Source organism: Epinephelus fuscoguttatus, linkage group LG14 (genome assembly GCF_011397635.1).
Source record: "Epinephelus fuscoguttatus linkage group LG14, E.fuscoguttatus.final_Chr_v1".
Lineage (NCBI taxonomy): Eukaryota > Metazoa > Chordata > Actinopteri > Perciformes > Serranidae > Epinephelus > Epinephelus fuscoguttatus.
The window spans coordinates 12,387,063-12,405,264 of record NC_064765.1 but is presented as its reverse complement, the minus strand read 5'-3'; the positions used below and the strand labels follow the sequence as shown (position 1 = coordinate 12,405,264).

The window sequence follows — 18,202 nt, the reverse complement described above, 5'->3', positions numbered from 1 at the left end:
TCAGTTGCTTTAGCAAACTTATCCAGGGTTCCTTCATCTTAAGGAGAGTTTAAGACGATTTAATGCCAGTGGGAGTGACATGTCAGACTGATTTTACAATAACTGAAACTGGAGGAAAAAACATGAGCTGACATAAATGACTTAGAGCTCGGGATGATTTGGCCCAAATGTTTATTGTAACATAAAAAATTACTTCTTTTTTTTTTTGTCTCGTGACGGAGACGTGAGTTGAACAGAAAAGGGAACTACGTATGTTTGTGGCGAGTTTTCTTGATTTTGTAATTTTCAATTTGCATGTGGGACTCCACTGTCTTGATTTCCCATTGTGAGTTTGAAATACTTTTTGCATAAAATACACTAAGCCTCTTGCTGGTTTCAGCCATGCTCCAAATCTTGATTGAATAGCCAATTTTCCTAGAATTTGCACTTCCCCGTGTCATCCAGGGTGCAGTGACAGCTAGCCAGCAGACAGACAAATTGTCAATAATTTTAAGATTTTACAGCATAACATCAGAATAAAAACAATTCAGAAAATCTTGCTTCCCATTCTTAACATTTTTAAGACCACTGAAAGATTGATTTAAGATATTTTCATAACCGTTAAGGCCTTAATTTTAGATTAATTAGATTAATTAAGTCATTGCCTTTTAAATTTGTAAATTTTAGGGGGATTTAGTGGCATATAGGTATGAAGATTGCAACCAGCTGAAATCTCTTACAGTTAGAATTTCTTCAGTGTTCATTGTTCAGAAGGTTTTTACCAGGAGCTGATTTATCTGCAGAGGTCTCTTCCTCTTCAAAAGTAATGGTCCAGGTGATTAAAATCAGTAGAAACACTGAAAAAAGCAGATTCACGTTACTCATCAGTGTCTTTCCTAGGCTGCTTGGCTCGTCCTAGTTGGCCTGCTTGCCTAGCCCCATTCTTGGAACACATTGGCTATATTCAGTGTCTGACTTCTGGCAGACAGCGATACAGCCTCTGGGGGCAGACCCCCGATTTTTTGGCATTCCGGTTTGATTTGGGCAGAGGAGGCGAATTGCCGTTTCCGACTTCCGTTTATATGTAAGTAAATATGCTGAACCATTGTGATGGATTCAGAGTTTGCAGTGACGCCAATTATGTTCGCCGCACGGAGAGTTTAACCTGGCAACAACTGCAGCCGGCTCAAACGTGATTGGTCAATATCACATGGACTACAAACAGCCTACAACCGGAAACCAGGGCTCTTCCGCTCTTCTTCCGGAGGCAAGATCTCCGGGGTTTGCCTACAGACTCTACATTCACTGAATGTAGAGTCTGTATATAGAGACTAGCCTAGCACCTACTGATGTGTACTTGAACGACGTTCAAGAGGTTTTTACTGTAAGCCGAATTATACGCAGAGATCTCTTCCTCTCCAAAGCAAATTGACCCTATGATTTAAACCGATAAAAACACTGAATAAAGCAATTTCACTTGGCACGTCAGAGGCCACCCACAAGCATAGCACCTGCGAATGTGTGCTCACCTTTTTGTCTGGAATCTTGAGATCCAGACGTTCAGGGGGGGGTTTTACCTGGAGCCAAATATACGCAGAGGTCTTGACCTGAACAAACAGACCCCGTGATTTAAACTGGTAAAAACACATTGAAAAAATCTGTGTTTTTACTATGCTCTCGATGTGGAGGGGCTGCTAACTACGGTGGCCAACGCAAAAAATTGAACAGCCTTATCTAGAGCCAGTGTTTGGTTTGTCCATTCTGGGCTACTGTAGGAACATGGCGGTGAAGAGCCCTGTCTCACTCCGAATTCATCGAAATCGGCACTTGGGCGTGACTTGTGGCGTCAGAAACCAAGGAAATGTCAGTATGATACACGGCCGGTTGCCGTTATAATTTAACGGTGCCTGCAGTGGTGTAGTGGTAGTTGATGAGGTGGGTGTACTACTAGGTAGATAGGGAGGTTAATGATGAGGAAGTGGGCATACTCTCCTATATATTACAATAGCTTTTTAGGTGATAGGTGGGTATACTGTAACTGGATAGAAAAAGAAGTGGGTATACCCGGTATATCTGAGTATACCCTGCACTACACCACTGGCTGCCTGGTGGGGTCAGGGGGAAACGTGGCAGGACAAGGATGAAAGTTAAGGTGGCGATAGTCCGAGTGGGGTGAGTGGGAGCGGTGGTGGATTGGTCCAACAAACACAGACTTTCACCCGAGAGAGCAATGTTTGTGTCCTGTAAGATTCCAAAGCAAAACCCTGTTCTTTTTTCCTAACCCTAACCACATGCTTTTGTTGTCTCAACCCAACCACGTGCGTAAGTTGTTGAAGGAAACGTCAATTCACGGTACATTTATTTTGAAAGCGACTGTAGGTAACGTTAAATTTCCTGTAGAAACAGAAGTGTATCTTGAAAGAAGACAATGCATGTACCAGGCAGAACTTGATACGGCGTCCCAGAACGCCAGCAACCAACACACCCAGGGTACCCTGCACGTCGTATCTGGACGGGGAAAGTCCGTGACCAAATGTCGATATGTGACAAGGTCGGAGTGAAGAATGTGTTGCGGTGAAACATGGCGATCTCCGTAGACGAGGACCCGCTCCCTATGTAGATATAAACAGCTCGTTCTAAGGTAACAAAAACACAGTGATTCTTATTTACAGGCGATTAAACACTAAAGAAAACATACTTATTATATTTAATTCCATTTCTGCCAATATATCCCACTAAACTCTACACACTGCACCTTCAAGGACCCTCAGGAACCCTGTTATTGAATTCCATCTTAGAAAATATCCATTGTAATTCAGTAAAGTGTGGGATCCCAGTTGTTGTTTCTTCATGTTGTTGACATCTCAAAGACATGCTTTTGTTCCCGAGACCACTGAGGAGGAGGAGGTGTAAGTACCGCTCCACCTGAGGGTATAATGGTATTGTTTAACTCGTCGTGTAATGACAGCTTTCAGCCACACAGAGGCACTTGAACCCGTCCCTGTAGGCACACCAGTGCAGTGTGTGGAGTGGAGATACCTGCAGAGAATCACATTAGGGATGTTTTACTGCCAGCATGACGGAGACGTGTGCTCATTTCCAATCATTCCATCCAAAAGATACAGAGTCATTCATGATCTGAGCGTGTGTTTGCTCCCCTCATGTATATTTGCCAGTCAGTCACACTTCAGTCCCCCCGATGTAGCATTGGCCTAGATAACATGGCAGAACAAATCACCGCTACACATTTCATCCCTATTGATCTTTAGCTTTGTGTTTCATATTCCAGTGGAATGTTTTCTCAACCACATAATCACTGTGACATTAATATTCTTTTAAAACACCATTTACTAGCTAATGTTGGAAATTGAGTGCTCATATGAAAGGTGACACCGGGTGTGAAGGAAGAATGGAAACTGACACCACAGAATGTAACTCCTCAGTACAGATGAGAGCGAACAGCGTGTGGGATGTTTGAAGAGGATGAGAGAGACAGAGAGAAGGGTGTAGCATGCTGATGATTTAGCGCCGGTGCATCGACCAGAGTGTATCAAGTGAAGATAATCGCGCGGTGATAAAGCCAATCAATCACATGTTCCCCGCGCTCGCACATGGCTGGATTCTCCTTGTTGTAATAAAACAAACAATGGGCTCTTTGTCAGGTGAGAGGGTGTGCCGAGAAATCAATGGGAATCCAATGGCAGGATTGTGTGGGCTTTCGTAGACGGACGATTGAGTGTATCGACATGCACAGATCCACCTATAGACGCTTTCATGCAGCACATGAGCCTGGAAGTGTGCGTTTACTCTATGTGCATGCGGGGACGCCTACCCCTGCTGTGCAAACACGCACATGTGCTGCATGTGTGGGTGTCTGCATGTGGTTTACACATATCTGAATGAAGATTTTTTTTTTTTGCTCAGGCGAAGTAATTGGGTCACATGTGTGAACAGCAGTCAAGAAGAATTTTAATCAAACTTAAGAATCCCCAATGCACATCCCTGCGGCAATCAATTACCATCCAGCTGGGGTTAATGGCAAAGAGTGCTGATAATGCACTAATGCTGGTTGAAAGTAAAACAAAATTGTGGTGATTGCTGCATCTCAGAGGCGCCGTCACTGCCATCCACCATGTTGAGAGGAGTATGAGTAGTCTGTGGGAAGTGTAGAGGAGCGTTCATCCACCTCCACCTCCACCTCGCATGTGTCTCTCCCTCCCTTTTTATAGTGCTTTGTCTCGTAGGTAAATAGGAGGCAGGCACTGTGAGTGATGAGTTTATTAGCTCCTGCCAGCTGTGACCAGCCCTTGGGTGTTATTGGCGGGGTGGTGGTGTGTGCGAGATGTTGTCGGGGTGGGGGCTCTGGGCAGGGAACGAGGAGGGGAGCAGGGGAGGGAGTACCCCATGAGAACCAGAGAAACTCCCTGGCAACCAGAGACAGGATCAACACTAAATGGGGCACCCCCACCCTCATTCATCTAGCACTGAGCAGCCACACAGAGCCAAATGACAGAGATTGAGAGGCAGAGTGAGGGTGGGGTGTGTGTGTGTGTGTGTGTGTGTGTGTGTGTGCCCCTGTGTGCAAATGCATGAATGAGTGTAAAACCATTGGAGGCTGGTTGGTCAGCAGGCGCCTTCCTCTGAAATTAGCCAGCACAGATATTAACACACAGCCTGCAAGTGTCCGTGAATGTGTCACAACACCCATGATTGACATGAGAGGAAGAAACGTGGAGGGATGGTGCTAAACGGATACTTAGGCTCAGTTTTTAAGCCCCATTAAGAATTGATAACCGTGGGAGAGGGAGATATGGATTTCTTGCAGAGAACATCTCCAGCAGACACACAAACACACGCACCAAAGTGCACGCACAGCGCACTCTTTGATGTTAATTGCCGCAATGTCATTCATGATGAGTCAGGGAATCGCAGAGGTGTCTGTGAACGTGATGCTCAGTGTGAATGTGAGGGTGGCTATTGAAAAACGGTGCGTGCGCGCGTGGCCACGACCTCCGGGGGGAATCCAAATGCACCACAGTGGTCAGACGCCTGCCACACCCTTGTGGAGTAAACAAAGGCATCAGAGGCATCATCCGTGGGAAGATGAAGGAGATGGAGGGGGTCAAACAAGCTGATGTGATGCTGTTTACACAAGAGGCGCGAGGCGTATCTGATGCTCAGCCTCAATATTATAATTAAAACTGGCTCCTGCTTATAGATGAGAGGTTATCTCCAAAAAAAACCCGCCCCCTCGCTTTTACGCACACATGCGCACGGCCGCGTTTACTCCACACGCGCACGCACACATTCCCAAAATCTACCCCTTTGTCTCGGTCGCCTCACGGCGGTCGCCCCGACACAGGAATTCAGCAGGGAAAGGAGGAGAGAAGCGTGGACCAGACTGTCTCCTCCCCCCACCATAAGCGCACACACCACTCTCTCTCCTCCCCCTGTACCCCCCTCACCACCACCTCCTCCACCTCCACCTCCTCCTCCTCCACAGCCCCATGCCTTTGTGTGTGTATGTGCGCGCTGTGAGGCTGACTGCGTACCCGAAAACCGTGTGACGGATGCCTTGCATAGAGAATAAGCTTTCTGTTTTTGGAATTTCAAATGTGTCCGTGTGATAGATTCTGTGGGAAAACTTGCAGGTGCAACTGAAAGGAGGGGAGGAAGCAGCGTGGACGCACGTGAATCTCTCACTTCTCCAAAGCCAGGAAATAGAAAGGAGGAACGCGTTACCAGCAAGTGCCGCAAATTGGGCTTTTCCACCATCAGCAGCCCTCCTCTCTCCTCTCTCCTCTCTTTCGCCATCCCTGCTCCTCCTCTGTAGGTCTCCCCACTTACTCCCATCCAGCCTCATTCTCTTAGTCTCCTTCACTCATCCCAGAATAGCCTCACACCGGAGGAGCGCTCTCTAAATATCAGAGGGGAGGTTTCTTTTTTTTTTCTTGTGGATTTCGGGGTGACTTGGGAGCCGCTGGAGAGGATGGATTAAAGGGACGGTGTGCAGACACGCCAAACTGGAGCAGCACGCACGACCACGCCGGGGGGGAAGGGGGCGACGGGACTCGGTGAATTCACGGAGCCCCCGGGACAGAGGTGAGTGGCTCGGGCTGTCCGGTAGCATCGCGGTTCTCTCTCTTCCCTCCCCTGAATGCATGCATCCCACCCCCCCTCTCAACAGCAACCCTACCGCTCCTCCTGGCACGAGCTGAGAGGCGAGCAGGGAGAAATCAGCACATGGTTTTCACGTTCATAATTGATGATCTCATACGCAATCTGCTGATTTGTGCCTGTGGTGGACTAACAGCTATGTTATCAATAGCCCATACGGCATTGTGTTGCTTTATTGTGGCCCCTTTTATATGTAGTAGCTTCAAAAAATCAAACTGTAACCACCAGAAGGGGAAACAGTAATTAAAATGAAATGCAACCATCATACTCATCTTTAATACAGCTTTTGCATTCATATTAATATCATTAATACCCTCCTAATATGATGCTTGAACTGTTTGCCTATTTAAAGGCAGGTAATCTGAGTTGTGTAAACCCTCCTCCACATTAAGTCGAGCATATGGCCCTTTATGTCTCTGAGGCTGCTGAGGGCCCTGCAGTGGACATGGCTGTGCAGCTACAGTAGCACTGTAACTTTGTTGATGGATGAGTGCATCAACTGTACTGTTATACTTTACGGTCACCTCATTAATTCATGTTGAAGTTTATCATGTTTGTTAGCCATGGGTTATCGTAAGAACGCAGACTTACTGTAGACAATCTGATTTTAATGTTCGCTTAATGGTCTGTTGGAAGAAGGGATCCATGTCAGTGCTATACTAAACCATATGGTAATATTGTAAATACAATACAGAAATCTTTGCTTATACAGAAGCATACCTACCTACATTTTCATATGGCAAGTGCTTTTTTCCTTCTAATTTGACAAAATTCAAAATCCTGGTGATGTTATGAAAACATGAAAACTTGTCAAATATCACTTTGTCTTGGGCATGATCACTAAAATCTATGGTTTTCCTAAAGCAACATCAAAAACACATTTTTAAGGCAGCATCACACATTTAAGCCAAAGAAGGATCTTCCTCGTTCACTAAAAATCATAAATGTACACCATTGACATGTTTACCAGTCATTTCAGTCATGTCATAGCCCCTTAGGTTCAAACACTGTTATATTGCACCGTGCTGAGACTGCAACTATCAATTATATTGATTCATCTGCCAGTGATTTTCTATATTAATCAGTATATTCAGTTGTTTGAAAAATGTCACCAAATAATGAAAAATGCAGATCAGTTTGCTAAAGCCCAGTGACATCCTCAGATGTTGGTTTAGCCGACTAAAACCCAAATATATCAAGTTTATTATCATGTAAATCAAAGTAAAGCAGTAAATCCTCACAATGTGTTTGCTTGAAAACTGAGCCACAGTAATCCCAAAATAGCTGCAGATTAATTTGCTAATCAGCTAATTGATTAATTGTCTGATAGTTTCAGCTCTGTGCCATGCAGTGCGTACTACACTTAAATGAGTTATAATATACAGAACATATAGGCTATAATAGTGGTTCTCAACCAGAGGTCCAGGGACCTCCAGGGGTCCAAGAGGGAGTTCCTGGGAGATCCCCAGAAAAAATGGAAAAAAGGTTAATATATTTACAGGTTTTACTTCCTCCACAGCTCTCAGCAGGCACTGGACGTTAATATGGCGTCAGAAAGACGTTGGACTCTTACGTCAGACGGACATTAAATTTTGGTTGGAATGAAAATTGGGTTGACACTATTGCACAATGGTGCAGTAGTTAGCATTGTCACCTCACAGCAAGAGGGTTCCTGGTTTCGAACCCCCTGTGTCAGCGTGGGTTTTCTCGGGGTACTCCAGCTTATCGGCCAATTGAGCATGTTGAATCAGCGGCGGAGCTTGTCGATGAGAGAGATCACTCTGATTGGCTGTTCAGGTTTTATTTCCTCGCCCCTGTAGCGAGTGAATCTACCTGTAGTGAAACCGGGGCTAACCTGTGCTTCCTCCTCAGGCTCCACTTCACTCAGCTGCCCAACAGACCCGCTGCTTCTTCCCACTTTAACCTGAATAACAAACCAGAGCTAGCTAGCCTCCCAGCTAGCCCCGGCTTTCCTTTTGGATCCAACCAGAGCACCAAGCCCCAGTTTGTTATTCAGGTTAAAGAGGGAAGAAGCAGCAGGTTTGTGAGGCAGCTGAGTGAAGTGGAGCCTGTGGAAGAAACACCGGGACCGTCTGTATGTAAGAGTCCGTGGAGGTGCTGCGGTGCTTGGCTGCACAGATAGGAAACCCCTCGGCTGATGTACCACTCTCTCACTCCGCTCTCTCTCATGCAGGCACAGAACGTATGTGCCACTTGGCCGTCGGATGTAGTCCGTGTAGTGTGTTCAAATGCAACTGACACAGGGCGACATGAGGCGACATGAGGCGACGTAGACGACGCCACAGTTGACTTTCGTCGCCGCTAGTTCTTTGATGTCGGGTTTGGTGTGTCCGCACCTTAAGTCCATCTATTCATCCGTTTTCAACCACATATTCGAAGCCGGGCAGCAGGCTGAGCAAAGTATCCCAGACATCCCTCTCCCCAGCAACGCTTCCAGCTCCTCCTTTGGGACCCTGAGGCGTACCCAGGCCAGACGAGATATTCAGTCCCTCCAGCGTGTTCTGGGTCTGGATGCATCTGACCTCTGTGGTGTTCCTGGTGTTCCAGGCCACCCTATGTCACAATCTAAATTCAACCAAATATCAACCTCCAACCAAATAGGTGCCCAGCTGGGTTATTTCCTCAGCTGTAATTAGCAGCTGCAGAATTCAGGTTGTAATCGTATCTGACAACCAAAACCTTTCGGATAGAGGTCCCTGAAGTAGAATCTTATCAAATGGGTGTCCATAACCAGGAGTCTCATTTATAGAACAGTGTGAAGGATCCATACTTAAAATGTACGTATTAACAAAAGCCATGAGTGAGACCCCTAATGAGTATCAATTTACGGGTCCTTGACATGGAAAGGTTGAGAACCACTGTGCTGTGCTCTAATGTATAAATGGGTGACAAATTAAGAAAAAACAGAACATGTGAGAGGAGAAACTTAACAAAGGTAGATGAGGGCTCACGGCATGGTTTGATAACCCTATAATACAGCTGTCACTAGATCAGCATGAATGGGAGATTCTAGGCTGGCGTATTCGACAGCATTCTCCAACACCATCGTGAAAGCGTTAGGTTACTTGTGTAACCCCAGTTCTTAGAGTAGCATGAGTGAGATTCTCATAGTGAGACATCGAAACGAATGCTATGAATGAAAACATCAAATTAGGGATTAATTTTTGGAAGACTGATGTTAATCCCTCCAACAGTCTCCCAGACACTCGGAGAATTTATGCCAAGAAGCGCTGAAGCTTTTTCTTACTGAGACATTGATATTGGGGTTTCCTTAAATTGGTCACCTGTCTGTACATAAAGCGTACTTACATACTGTAGATATATACATGTACGATATCACTGTGAACCTTAAAGTAACTCAACAATAATCTGACATAAAAAAAAGTCATTGCACTACACTGAACTGTTCCAAACCACACTACTCTGTACTCTAACACTTCCACTGCGTCTCTGTGTTGGTGGTCACTGAGTCTTGTATCTTCCTCGCTGTCTGACAAGACTGACAGACTGTTTCTGTCCACCGCAGGCTATACAACCCACCTCAGTCACACACACACATGCACACACACACACAGACGTGATATGCATTGCTTAGACTACACACACATGCAAACGCCGCCTTGATGTTGCAAGCACAAGCACACAGCATACACATTCTGCAGTCTCACACACATATGTCGAGCCCCGGAGGACAAATGCTGGTGTGACAGATAAACGGGCTTCTTTCTTCAGTAAAGAGGCTCATTCTGTGTGTGTGCGTGTGTGTGTGTATGTGTGTGTGTTGGGGTGAGGTTTAAGTGCTGACTGGAGTAGGTCACTGTGACCAAGCGGCTGTGAGAGTGAGACCCAGGACCCAGCGTCTTCCCTAAGCTGCTTTCAGCTACACTGGAATCCATCCATCCCAATATCCTCCCTGTCTCTGATCCTCATACCCCCCCAACCCCCCACTAACCCCCCTGTCCCCCCACCAGCACCACCAGACATACGCATATACACAAACTGGCGCTACACTCCTCTGCTTTTATCGTTCCTCTTCTTTACGTCTTTGATCTCCGCTTATCTTGTCCCCAGTTCTTTCCTATTCTCCTTTCCTCTCCTCTCTTTTCCTTTCCTCTCCTCTTCATTTCTAGCGGTCATGGAAATTAGACTGTAGAAGTCTTTGATTCTCTGCCTCACACCGCCTCAGGGTCAGGCCCTCTTATCTTGAAGAGAAAGAGAGACAGAAAGTGAGGAAGGAGGATGGAGATTAAAAGAGGGGGGGGAGAGGTAGGGAGAGAGGTGTTAAGACAGAAGGACAGATGGCGAGAGAAGGGAGGGTGCAGAAGGGTCGAAAAAGCAGAGACGGGGATTTGTACACAAACTGCAAAAAGACAAAAAAAAAAGTGAAGTGAAAGAAAGTGCCAGTGAGAGGGAAATAAGCAAAGCTAAGCAAACACCCAGCAAACGACAATAAAACGGAGAGACAGGAGATGAAAGAGGCAGAAAGAGGTAGAGATGCCGAGACAGCTTTCAGCCAATCTGAGTTTCTTGAAGGGAAGTATTTTTGGAATGAAGCTTCAGATCAGCTGATTTTGTGCTCAAATTCAATCTGCCTTAAAGATTGTCATTTTGTGTGCCAGAAAAAGGAAATTGCGAGTAGAAAACCTCATTTACACAATAATGGGAGGACAAAACTCTCCACTGAAAGCCATTCTGGATAGTGTAATTCATTTTTCGTTGGCTCAGCAGGTCCGTGACACAAAGTGCAGCAGGTTTCATTCAACCTGGTTTCACGACCAACTCGTCAAAAACTGATGATTGGCTGGTGACCCTTGACATCAGACACTGATGCACAGAGGTACCCTTAGCGGCGGTATGAGAAGCACTGGGCAGTGGCAGTTTTTGACACTCCTGGCAATAACTCTGCCATAAAGGGGGAGGAAGTCTGAATACGGCGGGAGGCAGGCTGGATGGGTCAAACAAGCTCAGAACTTTTATCCTGGGGTCCACTGTTTGTGTCCTGTGTGAGACCAAAAGTCAATTGAATTATTTGAACATAGTGTGCTAGTGTGTGTAGTGACAATCATCATGTGATGTTACTTTATGTTAGTAACAACTAGGGCTGCCCCAGACTAGTCGCCCGCATGTTTACGATATTAATTTAATTATGAAATGATATATTTTGGGCGGGGCAACACAATGGTTTGAGTTGAAGGTGTGAGAAAGAATAGTATCAGTAACATTGTTAACACTGTGCTACATTACAGAGAAATACAAAACCGTACTAATGAACCTTCATTAATATAGGCCTATATTTTATCTACAAGTGCACGTCACACACTGAGCGAGCCGCCTGTTAATGACGCTGTGGGCTAATGGGCATGTAGCTACTTCCATGTTTCAGATGATACGTCATGTTTGTAGTCGACCAATGAAGATGAGTTTACATATCACCTTGGGTTCGTCCTTCACCTTCTCAAAATGATCCCACACTTTGGATTTCCTGCCCGACGTGTTATTAACTAGTCTGTGGAATAACCGCAGGTACCAGCCCTGGAAATTAGGGGCCGAACACATGCTGCATCTTAAACTGCTTGGTAGTCTCTATATACAGACTGTACAGTCTGTAGGCAGACCCTGGAGATCTTGCCTCCGGAAGAAGAGCGGAAGAGCCCTGGTTTCCGGTTGTAGGCTGTTTGCAGTCCGTGTCATATTGACCAGTCACGTTTGAGCCGGCTGCAGTTGTTGCCAGGTTAAACGGTCCGTGCGGTGAACTAACGAGGCGGAACATAATTGGCGTCATTGCAAACTCTGAATCCATTGCAAACTGGCTTCGCTTCACGGCGATTCGAGGCTATTCGCAGCGCTTCCGCATCCGGTGTGGCCCTGGGGTAACATGCTCAACTTTTCCGTATTTATCAGACTGAATATTTACAGAAGAAGGGAAAGATATCTGTCGATTATGATTGGTTCGTAACGTGACTCCTATCTGACTGCTGAGCGTGGCCTCTTCCTATGTCTGTCCTTTCAAATTAAATTCCCACATGGTCCAATCATATAGGTTTTGATTTATTTTGGCAAGGTGCAGCTCCTAACAGAGTTTCATGTTTTTTGTTTTGTTTTTTTTCCTGCTACTAAGCAACTAATAAAGTCTTGCCGACTGATAACCTTTCTGGTCAACTAACGTATGGTCGACTATTAGAGGGCAGCCCTGGGTGTCCAGAGCTGATGCTCGAGGGTAGCTAGAGTGTCTTGGTTGGATGTGCAGAGCCACTGACCAACGGTCAGCATTTAGGAGTTGGGAGTGAGAATGTGTTGTTGCACACCTGAGTGACACACCTCTAAGGCTTTTAAGCAAAACCAGATCCTCATGTTCATCATATTGGTTGGTACACAGTATATATTAACAAGTGCGAATTTACAATAGCTGCAACCATGTACACATATGCATCCATGCGTTGGTCCATTTTACCAATCAGCATGAACAGTTAATCAGCTCTGATTTGGCTCAAAACAATGTTCTCATAAAATCTTGGCAAAATCTGTGAATCCATTTGGAACCTATGTGCCTTTTGGCAGGAGGCCACTCCCATCCCCCACCCCTATTTTAAGCCAATCAGCAGAAACACAAAATAACACCTTCACACACACACACACACACTTGACCTCAATGCTAAATATCAGCCTACTGGACAAAACTGTGGCTGCCAAAGGGTCACATCAGTACTGACCAAACAAAGCAAACTGAGATATCAGGACAGATGTGGATGTTGGAGTAGGAAACCAGACAATCCAGACGACGAAAAAAAGAGAGGCGAAAAGAGAAGTGTTAGTAAAATGAAGCAGACTGGAAGGAAAAGGGAAGTATATATGGAGGGTGATTGAGAAGGTGATAAAGGAAAATGGGACACAGCGTGGTAAAGATGGTGAGATTGAGTGATGGAGAAGGAGGCAAATGGATAGAAGACAGATGCAGAGATAGAAGGATGGGCAGAAATGGGGAGCTGTAGGGAGAGCTGTGAATATTTAACACTGTTTAGTTTTCCATTCGGGCCCTTGGCTCTCGCTTCTCTCTGAGGCCTTCTGATCGCCTACAGGTTATTGATGGCAGGAGATGTCGGCATGCGTGTATGTCTATGTGTTTGTGAGGCGGATGAATTTGTTGTCTGGAAACCACTTGGAAGTTAAAAGCTTCCCTTGGAATTTAATATTTCTGTTTGTAGATTTCGCCCTGACTTTTCGGCATCTAGAGCGTCTTAATAACCTTGTGTGCCTGTGTGCAAAGACTAATAATGCACCTCATTACCAACAACGCCACAACAACATTGCTCTGAATACATTTTACTAATGGGAGGTCTCATTTTTCAAACTAATGCATTGTAATTCATGCACTGTGAAACCTCTCGCCAGCCTTTGAAAACTTATCGAACCTATGTTTCATTCATCAAACCGAAGGAAGCTGGAGTGGCTTTTTGATGCTTTCAGAAATATTGATGGTGGAAATTCATGAAAGCACTCTGAAGCTTCGTCCCTGACACCTCTCTGCAATCTGTTATCCCAACAGGCTGTGACTGGTCCCACCCCAAGATGACGTCCCCCAAAAACAAAGCCAAGAAGAAACCACCCAAAGACAGCATCACGCTGCTGCCATGCTTTTATTTTGTAGAGGTAAGTGTAAATAGATTGATGAATCATCTCCTTTTATACATCAATGCTTGGTCAACATGACTCACTAGATTTACTGAATCGATCACCGGCTGAATCAGTCGCTCTGCTGTATGGAGTCATACCAGCAGTGAGCTTTTATGTTCATTGCATCTGGATGCATCTGACCTCTACTGAAAGCAGACTGTGATGTTTTTCACCGGCAAATATTGTGGTGTCATCGCTTTCTTCTTGTCCCTTGTGTGTGTTTAAAGGTGTGTGTGTTAGCTGTGGTGGTAGGAGCTGAGATAAAACACTGGATGAATCACACCTTTCCAAGCAAATATTGGATGCTAGTCACTCTTTGCTTTGTCCTTGTCCTTGTGCGTGTGTTGGGTGGGCGTGTGTATGTGTGTGTATGTGTGTGGGCGTACATGTCTGTGTCTAGCTCCCCATCGTCCTCTCCTCCTTGGTGTCCCTGTACTTCCTGGAGCTGACAGATGTGTTGTCCCCGGCAATGGTGGGCTTCCGCTGCCATGACCGTGACCTCTCCATGCCCTACGTGGAGACGGGTGATGAGCTCATCCCTTTGCTGATGCTGCTGAGTTTGGCCTTCGCTGGTCCTGCAGCATCTGTAAGTCCATCACACACACACACAAACACACACACACATTGTTGGAGGGGATAAAAGGAAGTTTCTCGCAAATTGAAGGGAAGTTTAAGCACCACTGACATTTTTGGGGCAATTGTGCTCTTTTTCCTTGTTGCCTACAGTTTTTAAGGCATGTGAATGGTAATGTTAGACAAGCTTAGTTCAATTCATGGATGCCTATGGTACTGTGTGCCAAATTCTCTCAAAAGCCGATAAATATTCTCTTAAATTTTCTCAAAAATGCATAGCTGATCCAATGGATTTTTACATGGTGATTTATGTATTCATATTTTTTCCTAAAAACAAAACAGGATTACATTAAATCAACCACCGGTTTAAATGAACACAGCCACACCATAGTGAATAAATGCCTGTATTATCAACCTGTTCTCACTCCTAACATATCAAATACTGGCACTTGTTCAGTGGCCCTCTGCATCTGATTATAACGCACCAAAGCACCTTTTAGTGTCTGCATGAGACGCACTGGGCTGCATCATTATCAGACACTCAGAGCAACCGATATAGTCTAAAGAGAAAGTCAGCATAGGGAAGTGATCAGGGTGGACTGGTGGGTCAAATACAGGACTTTCACCCACGAGTCAGCAATTTGTGACCTGTGCAAAACCAAAAGTCAATGTTAAGTAGGGATTTGCCATATCATCTTGTTCACGATAATACCGGTATAATAATTCCTATTGTGCTGTTACCCTTGGCACCAACAATCATGGCTAAAAGCAAAATTATTACTGACTCTGCTATGGTTCCAAAAGTGTGGATTAAACTGCGGCTTCATTAGACCTGGGGTTCCTGAATGATTAATGAACAGCTCCGGCCTTTTGTTTTTAAACCTAACAAAGAAAACCTAAAAAGTAGGATACGTAAATCTACATTGGAAGTTTCCTTTGTAAAGAGACTGTATGCATTTAATGAAGGGAAACTGTACATTTCCTGTGAACACAAAAGTTTATTTTGACAGGACAATATGAATATAAAGAGCTGAAACTGACCGTGTAGGGCCACTGAGCAAGTGTATGTATATGAAGAGTTGGGAGTGAGTACTAGGAGTGTGTATGGTATTGATAGTTTTGCTGATAAATGTGAGTCCGCACTGGATAATGTGTATTGTTATTAAAAAGAAGCTGTTTCTTGATCCAACAGAGAGCTTAGATAGGCTGAGCTCGCTGATCTTGGTTCTGACTCTCTAGCCTTTTAATTTCACTATTGTGTAATGTTACCAGATTTTTTTCCACTTGAAATAAAAGTATTAGTGACTGCTCTAGTGTTTAGCAGCATACAGAATTATTTCAATCGGGAGAGACTCATTTTAATAGTAAAAGGATATTAACTTGTGCACTTAAGAATGAAAAATGGGAAATGTTTTTGACGATTACCTAACCTGGTGTCTAGACGCTGGTGGTCGTAGAGATGGTGAAGATGAGATGAAAGGAAGATGGAGAAGTGCTGATGATCTGAATGTGTAGAGGAATGAGCCTTTGTTGGGCTCGTCCTGGACTCTGGATACGATGGCTGGAGGTGAACGGGATGGAGGAGGGCGCGACATTTCTACCTAAAAAGACAGCTGACAGCAGCAGAGGAGAGAGTAGATTTAAAATTTTGCAGTAGCATCCTGATTGGCTGAGAGATGAGAGATCATGGCAAAGTGTGATTGGATAACCAGAAGAGTGAACACTCATAGTCAGCTGATTAGAGGAAGCAGTGGGAGCGCAAAGAAAGTCTTCCTGATTGAACTTACGCTGAGCTTCATTTAAAGGAGGTGTATGTGACATTCAGAGCATATCTATAATTCAGAGTCTGGGGTGGGATAGTCTGCACACGGTTCTTAAGATGAAGGTGTCTGAGCCTACAGCCAATAGCTAACGGTGCTAACTCAACGAACATTGCTAACAGCTGCAACCGTACTGACAGAGCTAACGATGTTACCTGTGGGGAAACTGGAGGATGGGCGCTACGCTTCCACGACAGCACCATCCTGATAACAGATAACCATTGTATGTGAACAGGGCGATGGCGGTAAGCTAGCCAGTGGGACACTGTCAGGTCCCGCTCTGACTGGCGTATAAAGCTCATTTAGACTTGGTGAATGTGAGGTCAGAGTCTTTCCTTGTAGCTCTGTTTTGGTCGCCACCAGCTCCTGAGAAAAATATCTTTTGCTTGCCAGATGTTCCACTTTCTTTAGTCTGAGTGGGCTGAAGTTCGCTGCATAGATCAGCCTCTCATTGGGCGGAACGAGCCACCCGCTGAAGTCCCGCCCTACCACCTCCGGTTGCAGTTTTCAACACGTCCTTTACTAACTTTTACGGTGTTTGATCTTGCGGGGATGTAGCCATTTTTCTGTCATGGTTCGCGTCCTGTAGGTGATATTTTTGTGGGCGTGTTACACCAAAACCTGTTTACCCCCGGCAATATTTTTGCAAGCGCACCGTTGCTGTGGCACAGCCCAAAACGATTGTGATTGGTTGAAAGAAATACAAGCAGCTGGGGTGTTTTTTCTCCAATCTTAAAGCGAGAGTCGGCCCAGCCAGACCTTTCTTTTCTTGAGAAAGGTCTGGTGAGCCAGACTACACTTTCTTTAAAGCTAGTTGCTAATATTCCTGTTGGTGCTGGGCAGGTGGAGCACAGTTGGTTTATGAGATCTTTGTTTCATCGGAAACTGATGCCACTTCTGCAAACTGGCCTGATAGGAGGAGAATTACAGTCTGTACAACCTAAAGCCAAAAAGCTTGTTGAGTAATAATTCCCTGCGGCTTTGTCATTGAGCAACACTTCATCCACTGTTCATGTAAAAATCTGGTCTAGTGAGGCTGTACAAGAATAAAATCTTCCCATAGTGGAGTCAGAGGGGTAAAATCTTGTCTCAGAGGATCCGCAGTCTAATTTGTCGTGGGGTTGGGGGGTTTGTTCGTACGCTCCACACACATACATCATGCCAAAACACATCTTTACCAATGCCTACATCACACACATATATGCAAACGTACGGCTTCTCCAACACTCACAGAACAAATTCAGTCTCCCCTCAGAAATGCAGAATCAATGGACACGTTGATAAATACACACCTGACATTCCAACACACACCATCAAACATGCCACAACCCCCCCCCCCCCCCAATCAATACACACACACTGCTAATCCATCAGCAGCATGGAAACGAGCCGAGCTCCCCAACACTCATCTATCACTCTGATTGGAAGTGATCACTATTCAATAGCACCTCGCCTCCATTCTCCCTCCGTAGCTCGCTCTCACCGTAGATCACAATCACACAAATGGATATTTGACTTTAATAGTGCTCTTATCCTTTTTCCTCTCCTTTTCTTTCTTTGCTCCTTTTTATATTCCTCTCTCAGTGCCTCACGCTGTGCTCTAAACAACATAAATAAATACACAGAAATGAGTTTTTCTCCCACATTTAACTCCCTCTCTCCCTCTGTCTGTAGATCATGCTGGGGGAGGGCCTCATGTACTGTTTGCAGTCCAAACTGAAGACGTGTCCCAAGTCGGAGAGCAGCATCAACGCTGGAGGCTGCAGCTTCAACTCCTTCCTACGCAGAACCGTGCGCTTCGTCGGTACGTCCAACTGCTAATCCTTCTGGGGCTTTTTCGGAGGAAGTTTGGGAGGATAAATGGCAGTTGCTATGGACAGAGCCGGAGTTGCGGTGCAGTTTGCCTCAGGGGCCATCTTTCAGAGGGTCTCATTAACTGCATGGTTTGTCAAACAGAATTA

General features: G+C 45.3%; 1 protein-coding gene across 1 annotated transcript in view; it reads left to right on the top strand.

Annotated features, from left to right (window-relative positions):
• The first annotated feature begins 5,445 nt into the window (after positions 1-5,445).
• LOC125901453 (phospholipid phosphatase-related protein type 3-like) overlaps positions 5,446-18,202 on the top strand; it is a 32,037-nt gene continuing 19,280 nt past the window's right edge. Inside the window, exons 1-4 of the mRNA XM_049597191.1 lie at positions 5,446-6,081; positions 13,721-13,824; positions 14,249-14,434; positions 17,916-18,045. Coding sequence (XP_049453148.1) covers positions 13,744-13,824; positions 14,249-14,434; positions 17,916-18,045 — 397 coding nt within the window. The 5' untranslated portion in view covers positions 5,446-6,081; positions 13,721-13,743. The remainder of the gene's footprint in view (positions 6,082-13,720; positions 13,825-14,248; positions 14,435-17,915; positions 18,046-18,202) is intronic.